Source organism: Sprattus sprattus (genome assembly GCF_963457725.1).
Source record: "Sprattus sprattus genome assembly, chromosome: 5".
Taxonomy (NCBI): Eukaryota; Metazoa; Chordata; class Actinopteri; order Clupeiformes; family Clupeidae; genus Sprattus; species Sprattus sprattus.
Window position 1 is genome coordinate 41,575,253 of NC_137924.1, and position 12,584 is coordinate 41,587,836.

Genomic DNA, 12,584 nt, shown 5'->3' on the forward strand with positions numbered 1-12,584 from the left:
TGATGACAACCAAATGTGTAACCACGCTTTTCTCTCTCTCTCTCTCTCTCTCTCACACACACACACACACACACACACACACACACACACAATAATGAAAGTATGTGCCAGATCACTGCCAGGTGAGTTCCTGCAAAAACAAAAATAGCATTGGAAGAATCTTCAAAAGGCAGTTTTATGTTGTAGGATTGTTATCCATATACAGTGAAAGTTTCCCAGAAAATGGTCCAGTCTCATTACTTGGAGAACAAAGGACAACATCCATGCCTGTACACTACTCCTGGAGTTCCACAGGGGTCTGGGCCTGTGAAGATTTCACTTCATCAACAACATAACTCAACCAAGTGTTCACGCATGCACAAATGGACACACACACACACACACACACACACACACACACACACACACACACACACAGACGTACACACACACACACACACACACACACACATAATGTGGGAAACAGTAGAGTTAGGGTAATTAGGTAACAAGAGGTGATTGCGGTTCATTGACTCCTTTCACGTAACCTGCCACTGATGGCACACAGCCTGATTCTGATGGAATGAATGGTATGCGAGTAGAACTTCAGGCTAAATCTACATTACAGTACATTTACATATATATACATTCATTTCTGAAACACTATTGTACAGAAATTGGGCACAAATTGAATATTTTTTTCTCTCATCAACAACAAGAATGGAGTAAATACATTTGAACACAGAGTAAACAACCTGAAGTGCAGCTTTTGTTTGCTTTGTTTATTTGCTTAATATTTGTAATCTCTTCCCAGCCCTGGGAAACCCCCCTAGGTTACAGGGTGGTCTCTAGATAGACGTATGTATCGATACAGAAAACCCTTTCCCACCTTCACACTCAAGTCTTATCAGTAGAAGAAAGCTAAACAGAAAGCTTGCTTGATACACTGACGGCACAGGCTGACATTGCAACAACACCATGTAAGCAGTGACATGCCACAGTAATTAGTGTGCTTGCCCGAAGGGAAGCACAGTATTGTTATCGTCAAGTTTTCTTTATTTATTCCGTACGTTTTTCTTGCAGCTAACTACTCCTCGCCCGATTGAGCTAGAGACGCCATTCAAACACCAAAACGTCCGGCCCGATCCGGTGCAAGCTGCTATGACTTTTCGTGGCGATACTCTTTGCCACTCCTTTTTTATCCCTCTTTTTCATCCCCTTTTTCTCTCATTGACTAACATGGGGAAGGTTGAGCCATTGTGACGTCACCCACTAAGGCGAAGCTCTGTATTCTCCTGTAACGGCAGTTGACGGCCAGCGACGACCAGCATACAATCATGGATATAAACACTAGAAATGCTGTTGCTGAACTTCATCTACACACCTGATTTAATTCTTTAAGCCTTATTGGACATATTTTTATCTTAAAAGCTATATATATATTTGTATTTAACTATTTTGAGAAATGATAACGTTATTACGTGATGTGCCTTCGCTGCAGAACAGGATGGTATAAGAGAAAGAGAGCGGAGATTCTCCTAACTAGCTGGCTAATGTAGCCATCCCATTTAAGCTATTCATATTACCGCTAAGCTATTTGTGACATTGGTAATTATACAGTATAATTTGTTACATTTCACTCTCAATTTTTCCCGCTACAAACTGCTTAGTATTCCACTTTGTAGCCTTCTCTAATCACTGGATTACCTCAGCCAGCCAGATTGGCAAAATGACAGCACCGAGAGGTCCACGTATGTTTACCCTGGAGAGAGCAGTAGTGCTTTGCCAAATTGAGCCAGAGATTTTCGAGTCGAATGACAACGAAACTAATGTAAGTTGTAAAATGAATGTTGATGGATAACAACCTAAATCTGAGCCATAGTTGCCAACTCTGGCATCTACAACATTTCTGATTAGCTAATAGCCTACACATAGCCTCTTACTCTATAAAACATTAAAGCAAATATGGCGATTATTATTTACCTTATCTGCTGGTAACCATAGAAGATCGTGAAGTAGGCCTACTAGTGATTTGAGTCCAAGCCCATATGTATTGTAGATGAGGTAATCCACTTGGTGCTAACAAGCACATCAAAACTCCAGTCAAAACGATGGTCTGTCGACAACGCAGATTTCGCTAATATGTTTATCCTACTTGTAACTTGTTGGTTGCTAGAAAGCTCTCTGAACATATGACCGGTCTTACTATACTGTTAGTACACAGAGTATTCCTATTTTATGGACTGCATGGCTTATGAACAAAGCTCATGTAAAGTGACATTTCTAGTAACGTAATCTTGGAATGTGGCCTGGCTCACGTCGCTGTCATTCTTCCACACTGTCAGTGGACGAGCGTTGGCTCACTGTAGATTCACTTTGTTTGCGTTATTTCAGTGTAGTATTTATTTATATATTTAATTTTGCAATTAGGCTATATAGGCTGTCAAAAAGGTGTTGTATCGCTATGGCAGGGTTACATGAAGTAAATATGAATGTAATAGACTACTTTGTGCTACTGAATAATGCAGCTGAGATAATAAAGTCTTTGGAAGATGTTTTGTGTCATGTCTATAGGTTTATGTCTGTAAATGTGAAATGGTTAGTGGTAGGCCTACATCTCATGGCATTTCAATATATTTCTAGTTTAGTGAGCTACACTTTAGATATTTTCTGAGAGTCTTCGAGTTTAGCTGCCCCCTCCTTATATGGATAAAACATATAACAAGCCAGACATCACTGTTGAGAGAGAACTGCATTAAGTCTAACATATAGGCCTATCTTACAATAAACTTTAAGTAAAGCTGGCTATGTAACCGCATTCATTCCAATATTGTTGCAGAGATGTTTCCTTTTACCAAGATAACAATTTCAACAATTCACTTAGCTCAGTAAGTCAGTATAACGAAACTCTGGAACTATTAGGCTATGACCAAATGTAACACACTAGACCCTTTCACAATAAACAAGCAAACAAACAAACAAAAACAGAACAACAAAGATACCCTCATATGTCTAAACGTCAGTGGAGCCAAAATATAATGGTTGAGCTTGGTTGCTTGCTAAAATATATTGGAAGAAGGCCCCACTACACTGATTGAGTAGATGTAAATACATGTTAATTCATTGGCACTTGTTCTCTCTGTCACAGAGCAAGCACACTCTCGCAGTTCGTCCACGAAACGCATTCTAGTTCAGTTCTGCACTATTTATTTTGCACTCGCAATGGTCCTTATGTGACTCAAGGGTTTTTCACATTGTCAAACAATTGTCAGATATATCTTTCACATGGTCCTGTCATGTATTTAATAGAAATTAAATGATTTATTACATCAACGTCATTTATTTGGGTAGCCTATTTTAGGCAATTTACCATTTGACTAACCCCAGCCCATATAACCCTGATAAAACATGAACAGCTATATATGGATGTCACCTGGACATGGATTCTTGCAATTTTACAGTGAAGAAATAAGTTTATATTTTTCTTATAGAAATAATTAAAAGATAAACTTTAGAAAAACTGCCAGGTGACTTTATAACACTTGTCAGGTGTACACACTCATAGAAAGTACATTTTGATTAAATTGCACATAGATTACCCTGCACACTGATGTAACCTAGTCATCAATATTTTCAGAAACATCTCAGACATGGACTTTCCACAGACTGGTGGGTGTACTTTATTGTACTTTCCATTGGTGTTCAACTGATCAGGGAATGTTTGTGTGACACCATATTACTATTATGTAGTGAAGAGAATGAGGAACTGGTGAAAGTGGAAGATATCTAATCCTCTTTGTGTGTAAGGGACATCCTACTACATATTTGGTTAGTTTCTGCCATGACAATGTGGGCTCTGTCAAGCATGAACACTTCTTAAAAGCTTTGGAAACCTTACAGTTATTCTTAAAGGGTTTTCAAAGTCATGAATCATAGTAATATTTCATATAGTAGTATTTCACAATTAAATCACCGTTGTGAAAAAAAAAGAGACTAGTTTACCAATAGCAAATGCCAAGAAACGTAATGGTCATAACCTAGTGCCTTTCTCACACAATATGCTCCTCTGATTTCTATCAACACTTGAACTTAAAACATCCCCATATGTAATAACACCATCAAAAAGTGTTCTTCTGAAGAGATGAGTCGGTAACGTGGCTCTCAATTTGGCCAGAAACTCTTAATTGTGACACAGACAGAGCAGAAAATGCACATACCTCAATGGCAGGAGCGGAAGTCACCATTCACACTGACGGACACATTAATGGTGGATGGATAACATTAAGAAACTAACACCAGCATTAAATAGCATAACACACAGGAGAAACACACCTCGACTAGACACAAAAGGGATACACAAGGGATACACAACCTGACCGATACAGCACAAACAACACAACACAACACCCGATGCACGCTCAGTCTCTCGCCTGGAGGTACCGTTAGCTCACCCTCTAATCAGAGGCTTCACTGTGACTGAAGTTTGGAACTGAATATCTACCTCAGTAATTATCACATGCTGTGATTCAGTGTCCTCTCCCTGCTCTGAAAACCAAACAAACATGAACACCACTCTGAGCACTGATGTCGTGACGAGGCAGCCCAGAGCCGGCGGACGTCACAGGCGTGTGCGGTGCCCTTGTGAGGGAACTGGACCTAAACAGAGACTTCACAGAACCATGCTAGACGACCAGGGACCACAAACAGGCACATTGTACTGCTGACAAGCGAGTGTGGCGTTACATAACAGCCTCACACGAGGTTGGCCTCTAATGTTATGAGTGTTCCCTTCCGTCATGGGGGCACAAAGTGTTCACCATCAATCCTGTATCTATGGTCTGGTTTGACAGCAGAAGGAGAATCTGCTAATGGATGCACAGGGGAAATGCATGCATTCTGACTCATTCAGGTTGTGGAATGCCTATGATGTTTAAGACAATGGTCTGAGGCAAGTGACATGATGACAGCTTCAGTTCACACCTCGGCAGCCACAGCGTTGCCATTCTGGCAATAAGCTACTACATTTATTGACAATTGATATTAATGTCCAATGGTTCTAAACCCTCTTGTGACAGAGGTTGGCAAAAATCTGTGCTAATTTGAATGAATATTTCCAATGGTGATTTATGGCACAGATATGGTTGTACTGTATGGCTGATGCCAAACCTGCATGTGTAGACAATGTAAAATGATGAAGATGCATCAATGTTATAGCCATGATGAACACTGCAGTTTGCTATATCAGACACAGATACTTGATACATGGAATGATGTATCCATGGAAGACCACAGCTTTCACTAGAACTAATAGCAGACATGAGGTTGGAGAAAAAAATATTCGATTTTGACTTTGTTCCTTTTCTCGTTAACTGTAGACAAAGGGTGAAGCGCAAGGAGATTTGCAAAGGAAAGTCATACCTGACAGTGACAGTGATTCTGATGAATATGAAGTTCACTCCACATTGAGAGACTTCTTCAAACTTACCACAAATGTGATACAGTAATGGTGGAAGACACATTGCATTTTGGTGCTGTTTTTTTTTTTACTCTTTCCAAATATTCTATGTAGGTCTCTCACAAAACAGTAACATGTTCAAGATGTTAAATGTTCAAAAATCTCATGATGGACCAAGAGTAGAATTGTGACCATGTTACAGCAACTTCATGGTTCAAAGCTGTTTGAGAGGAAGGGGGACCAACCTATATGGAAAGGTCAGACGTAACAAAGAGGATGATTCAACAACATCTGACTGAACTATTACTGACTGCCTACATCTGACCACAATGACTTCAAATTTATAGTCAAGCCACAGTGAGCTACTATTCTTGTTGTTTCAACTTCCAAACAATTCAGAATAGAGAACAATCTTTTTAGAGAACATGAACCCAGGACTACTAGTAGTAGTAGAAGTAGTCCCAATATTCTCCAGGTTTGTTCATAAATTTGACTGAAGTATTTATACACTTCATATTTATAGTCAAACCACAGTGAGCTACTATTCTTGTTGTTTCAATTTCCAAACCATTCAGAGTAGAGAACAATATTTTTAGAGAACATGAACCCAGGACATGACTTTCAAGTAGTCCCAATATTCTTCAGGTTTGTTCATAAATTTGACTGAAGTATTTGTATACACTGTGTCATCCCAGAGTTTGACCAGTGCAGCATTATAAATACAAGCCATTTATCTGACTGAGCTTCCTGGTCAACATACATCACATACCATTTGAGCACCAATTCCAAAGCCATGGCTGTGGGGCAGATTATCCATTTGGGTTTGACAGCGTATTCATAACAACTTCAATCTAGATATTCCTCATGTACTATTATTATAGTTTGAGGCGGAGACTGAGACCCATCTTTTTAATTAACACAAGAAAACATGTGCAACCATTCGGTCCATTTGGCTAACTAATAGCGCAAATTCGTAGGTCAGCATGGATCATGTTAAGTGCTGTTTGTACATAAAATAAGAATAATAATTATAATAAAAAAAAGATATGGGAGAGTCTCCTGTTACCATAGCGACCTAGCACAATCTAACCCCATATGAAGTGTTGCACCTCTATTTCTATGAATAGCTGCAGATATGGTTTCATCTAATGGTGAAAATCTGCTATTCACACAACACAAACCAATTGGTTTTAATTTTTATTCTATGGGCTCATGTAGGTAGTTAATAAAATCACATATAATAATTACTAAAATAAATAAAAACATAATGTCTCAACACAGCGAGATAACTTTTAAGATAACACTATAAAAACATTTAAAAAAATCTTAGTTTTGAAAACAGATCATGCCTATGTAAAGAGATTTCTCAGGGCAACCATATCTTTAACCTCCTTCTCGTAAAGGTCAGGTAATTCTCCAACAGATGTCATTATCATTCTGACAGTGCTGATTCCACGAAGCTTGTGCTCATACTCGATTAGCTGTTTCCAGAAACCGCTGTTTGGTCTGATTAATGGCCTGCGAGCTTTGACCCAACTGTGGGCCTCGATCAGAGACATGTCTCTGTACTTCATCAAATACGCCAGACAAAGCGTTGAAGACCGACTCACACCAGCGTTGCAATGTACCAACGTCCGACCCCTTTCCTCTTCGACACGGTGAATTTTATCAGCAATTGTGTCAAAATGGCCCATCATTTGTGTCGAAGGTGAGTCCACAACTGCTATACGAATGTGTTCAACGGCTGGTGCGATGTTGTTCACAGTGTTCTCAGTGGCGTTGATGATGCAGGTGATCTGGAGGCGGGACACGACTGCACTGTCATTAGCCGCCTTGGCACTTCCAAGGAAAAGATTCTCGGTGATCTGGGCCAGACCCGAGAGTTTCTGTGTCCCTGGTGGAAGTGCCATCGTTTTTCTCACCACCGGTGTATAGCCTATGTGCTACCAAATGTTTGTTTTAAGTATGTTTACACTCCAGTCTCCTAAACACACTGGACCAGAAACAAAACACATTTTAGTAGCAGGTAGGTCCTTCAAACATAGGCTTTAAGTCATTTTAATTATTTGCACATGTTGGTTGTTGCCCGCCAACGTGCTTTTGAAATTCTTCAAACATTTTGCTTCAATTGTTGCGAGCTAGCGATGAGCAGAACGATTGTTAGTTCATTCAGATTTGCCTATTTTTGCAGTAGACTACACACATTACTTACTAACTTGCAGTAGACTACACACATTACTTACTTACTTACGTCAGTATATTGGTATTCTCATTTTAAGCCGTTGACAGCAGGTTGTTGACATTTCGTTAAAACATTTAAGATTAAAATATGGTGGTCACTCTCATTTCCTTCTTCATTACGGCAACTCGAAGTGACAATTTTAAGAGAAAACGCATTCGCCTCGTAATTGTCTCATCTTAACATGCTGGTTATAAACTACTCCACCGCCCTCTGCTGGTTAAAGGAAATACTGGCGAATGTATCAGAAATGTTCCGAACCGGGGCTGGAGAAAAGGAAACGTTTAAAAAAAATCGCGTGGAGATATAAGCTATCAGCAGTACTCTTGAAGACTGTTGAACTATTCCTTGGCCTGGTAAAGCCTACTCGACATAGTAATGGTCAATAAGCATTCATGTTGATGATGAGAGTTTAGTGTTAACTAGAATGCGTTTCGTGGACGAACTGCGAGAGTGTGCTTGCTCTGTGACAGAGAGAACAAGTGCCAATGAATTAACATGTATTTACATCTACTCAATCAGTGTAGTGGGGCCTTCTTCCAATATATTTTAGCAAGCAACCAAGCTCAACCATTATATTTTGGCTCCACTGACGTTTAGACATATGAGGGTATCTTTGTTGTTCTGTTTTTGTTTGTTTGTTTGCTTGTTTATTGTGAAAGGGTCTAGTGTGTTACATTTGGTCATAGCCTAATAGTTCCAGAGTTTCGTTATACTGACTTACTGAGCTAAGTGAATTGTTGAAATTGTTATCTTGGTAAAAGGAAACATCTCTGCAACAATATTGGAATGAATGCGGTTACATAGCCAGCTTTACTTAAAGTTTATTGTAAGATAGGCCTATATGTTAGACTTAATGCAGTTCTCTCTCAACAGTGATGTCTGGCTTGTTATATGTTTTATCCATATAAGGAGGGGGCAGCTAAACTCGAAGACTCTCAGAAAATATCTAAAGTGTAGCTCACTAAACTAGAAATATATTGAAATGCCATGAGATGTAGGCCTACCACTAACCATTTCACATTTACAGACATAAACCTATAGACATGACACAAAACATCTTCCAAAGACTTTATTATCTCAGCTGCATTATTCAGTAGCACAAAGTAGTCTATTACATTCATATTTACTTCATGTAACCCTGCCATAGCGATACAACACCTTTTTGACAGCCTATATAGCCTAATTGCAAAATTAAATATATAAATAAATACTACACTGAAATAACGCAAACAAAGTGAATCTACAGTGAGCCAACGCTCGTCCACTGACAGTGTGGAAGAATGACAGCGACGTGAGCCAGGCCACATTCCAAGATTACGTTACTAGAAATGTCACTTTACATGAGCTTTGTTCATAAGCCATGCAGTCCATAAAATAGGAATACTCTGTGTACTAACAGTATAGTAAGACCGGTCATATGTTCAGAGAGCTTTCTAGCAACCAACAAGTTACAAGTAGGATAAACATATTAGCGAAATCTGCGTTGTCGACAGACCATCGTTTTGACTGGAGTTTTGATGTGCTTGTTAGCACCAAGTGGATTACCTCATCTACAATACATATGGGCTTGGACTCAAATCACTAGTAGGCCTACTTCACGATCTTCTATGGTTACCAGCAGATAAGGTAAATAATAATCGCCATATTTGCTTTAATGTTTTATAGAGTAAGAGGCTATGTGTAGGCTATTAGCTAATCAGAAATGTTGTAGATGCCAGAGTTGGCAACTATGGCTCAGATTTAGGTTGTTATCCATCAACATTCATTTTACAACTTACATTAGTTTCGTTGTCATTCGACTCGAAAATCTCTGGCTCAATTTGGCAAAGCACTACTGCTCTCTCCAGGGTAAACATACGTGGACCTCTCGGTGCTGTCATTTTGCCAATCTGGCTGGCTGAGGTAATCCAGTGATTAGAGAAGGCTACAAAGTGGAATACTAAGCAGTTTGTAGCGGGAAAAATTGAGAGTGAAATGTAACAAATTATACTGTATAATTACCAATGTCACAAATAGCTTAGCGGTAATATGAATAGCTTAAATGGGATGGCTACATTAGCCAGCTAGTTAGGAGAATCTCCGCTCTCTTTCTCTTATACCATCCTGTTCTGCAGCGAAGGCACATCACGTAATAACGTTATCATTTCTCAAAATAGTTAAATACAAATATATATATAGCTTTTAAGATAAAAATATGTCCAATAAGGCTTAAAGAATTAAATCAGGTGTGTAGATGAAGTTCAGCAACAGCATTTCTAGTGTTTATATCCATGATTGTATGCTGGTCGTCGCTGGCCGTCAACTGCCGTTACAGGAGAATACAGAGCTTCGCCTTAGTGGGTGACGTCACAATGGCTCAACCTTCCCCATGTTAGTCAATGAGAGAAAAAGGGGATGAAAAAGAGGGATAAAAAAGGAGTGGCAAAGAGTATCGCCACGAAAAGTCATAGCAGCTTGCACCGGATCGGGCCGGACGTTTTGGTGTTTGAATGGCGTCTCTAGCTCAATCGGGCGAGGAGTAGTTAGCTGCAAGAAAAACGTACGGAATAAATAAAGAAAACTTGACGATAACAATACTGTGCTTCCCTTCGGGCAAGCACACTAATTAGCAGTGAATGCTCTGTTAAAGCTTATCTGCTGCCTGACTGCCTCTCTAATAATGGGTCTATTCGGTAAACTGGGTATGCTGATCTCAGAAATTCAGCTGTAACCTACTGTAAATAATCCAGTGCAATCAGAGGGACCGATGTGATCGGGAAGTCCATTAGCACCCCTCACACCGAGAAGCAGGTGTGTTTCAGGCTGTCAGATGGGTAATTACAGTGCATGAAATGCCCTGTATTGTTATTCCTAGGCTTCTTCTTCTTCTTCTTCTTCTTATTCTTGTTAGCTTTTTCTGCGATTAATTCAGCCCGAACCGCTTAACATAGAAACTTCATTCAAACTTTGTCGCGTAGGTCTTGTTTCACTTTTCTAAACTTTATACTTTTTAAGATATTAAAGAAAAACGAATATAAATTTCTCCCACTTACATTGGGCCATTATGACATCATAATAGGGTCTTTAAACTGGCTTGCACCTGTGCTTTACTGACAGCTGCGCCAAATCAAAGGAACCTCTTCTCTCTCTGTCCCTCTCAATTTAACTGTAACTAGGAACATTAAGACACCATCCATTCTCAAATTGTTTTTCTCTCCATCTCTCCATCTTTCTCTCTCAGTCTACTTTCTCTCACACTCAATCTCTCTTCTTCACTCCATTTTTATCTCCTTTTTTCAATATTTTCACTCTCTTTTTCTCTTTCACTTTTCTTTCCTTCTTCCACTCATCGTTCCTTCTTCCACTCTTCTTTCATTCTTTCACTTTTCTTTCCTTTCTTCACTCTCCTTTCTTCTTTCCTTCTTTCACTCTTCTTTCCTTCTTCAACTATTATTTCCTTCTTTCACTCTTCTTTCCTTTCTTCACTCTTCTTTCTTTTCTTCTTCCACTCTTCTTTCCTTTCTTCACTCTTCTTTCTTTTCTTCTTTCCTTCTTTCACTCTTCTTTCCTTCATCCTCTCTTCTCTCCTTTCTTCACTCTTCTATCCTTTCTTCTTTCCTTCTTCCACTCTTCTTTCCTTTCTTCTTTCCTTCTTTCACTCTTCTTTCTTTTCTTCTTCCTTTCCTAACTTTTGCATTTCATGCACTGGTATTTCCTTCAGGAAATGCATTTTCTAGTTACCATCTGTAAGTCACCATCGAAAATCACCGCCAAAATTCCTCACTCACTGACTTACTCACACACACACACACACACACACACACACACACACAAATAGACTATGTGTGGGTTACACTATAGGCCTACACCCTATTCTATTTAAGCTGTAGCAACTGAATTTGCGAGTCAATGGCCTATATAGCTCCGGGCACACTTCATTCATCTTTGGGCTACACAGATGGTCGGCGAGTAAAAACCCATTCAGTTGCTCATTTTCATTGTGTGAGGTGGAACACTCACGCCAGCTGGACTCCTCGAACTCGCACGTGCTGCATCTCTCTGACATCTGCAGACTGGGTTAGTAATCCCTACCTCCTTTGTTCATCGGGTTACACCCATTGTTTATCCAACTACTCTTTTAACCGACGTCTGCATAGCCTGTTCGTCTCTTTATTCAGAAACCATATGATCGTTATGAGCCCTTATTTGTGTAACTTCCCACAGAGGCCTATTCTATTACACCAATAGGACCTACCTGCCACAGTTTTGTACGCAGTGTTTGTTGAACTTGATGTAGACAGGCAACTCATTTGAGAGGCAAAATGTTTTGTGTAGTAGCCTACAAGAACACACGCTTCCCTCTAATTCCACATTCAGTAGGCTGGCTATCTAAACTCAAACTTCGTCCTCCCTGATGAATAGTTCATGGTGGCTATGTAGGTCAATATATGGAGATAGGCCTGTAAATTCAAATCTGTGAAATGTAAATCTACCGGACTAGAAACCTAACATCATTGAGGTCTGATAAATGCAAAAGAAATGTAAGGAACCGCTGGAGATCACGTTATCAGCTTGCATTTATTATAGGCTAGTTCACTGCTGATTTCCATGCAGTTGCCTTGGATACCTGTCTCTAAAAAAAATCCGTCCTGTCTGAGCCTGACGACCAACCTACTTCATAGCAGCTGGTCGACACCACCAAGAGAAGATATGCTGAGATAGGCTGCGTTGGGAGGAGTTCTCCCAGCGGACTGTGATCTGAATCATTTTCAACAGCAGTTCCACTCAATCTCTCACCACATATCGCATTCTGTTCTCCGCGAATATACACCTAGGGCAGAAATCTCTGAATTTTGTCAAATGCTCCGTCTTTACTCACCAACGCGGAAATCGAAGGTAAGCTATCAACCCAACCTTTACCACACACGC

General features: G+C 39.8%; 1 protein-coding gene across 2 annotated transcripts; it reads right to left on the bottom strand.

The window, feature by feature from the left end:
* Positions 1-6,783: 6,783 nt before the first annotated feature.
* LOC308365478 (dual specificity protein phosphatase 18) lies at positions 6,784-7,741 on the bottom strand (the record flags this gene model as incomplete). 2 transcript variants are annotated; one of them, XM_080838916.1, is made up of 2 exons in its annotated part: positions 7,686-7,741; positions 6,784-7,427 (listed from the first exon to the last, which is right to left on the bottom strand). In XM_080838916.1, exon 2 carries the CDS (start codon positions 7,342-7,344, stop codon positions 6,784-6,786), a length of 561 nt encoding a protein of 186 aa, XP_080695042.1. In that variant the 5' UTR covers positions 7,345-7,427; positions 7,686-7,741. The 2 variants fall into 2 exon arrangements, with proteins under 2 accessions (XP_080695042.1, XP_080695043.1); XM_080838917.1 differs by having other exon boundaries at positions 7,682-7,733.
* Between the last annotated feature and the right edge of the window lie 4,843 nt (positions 7,742-12,584).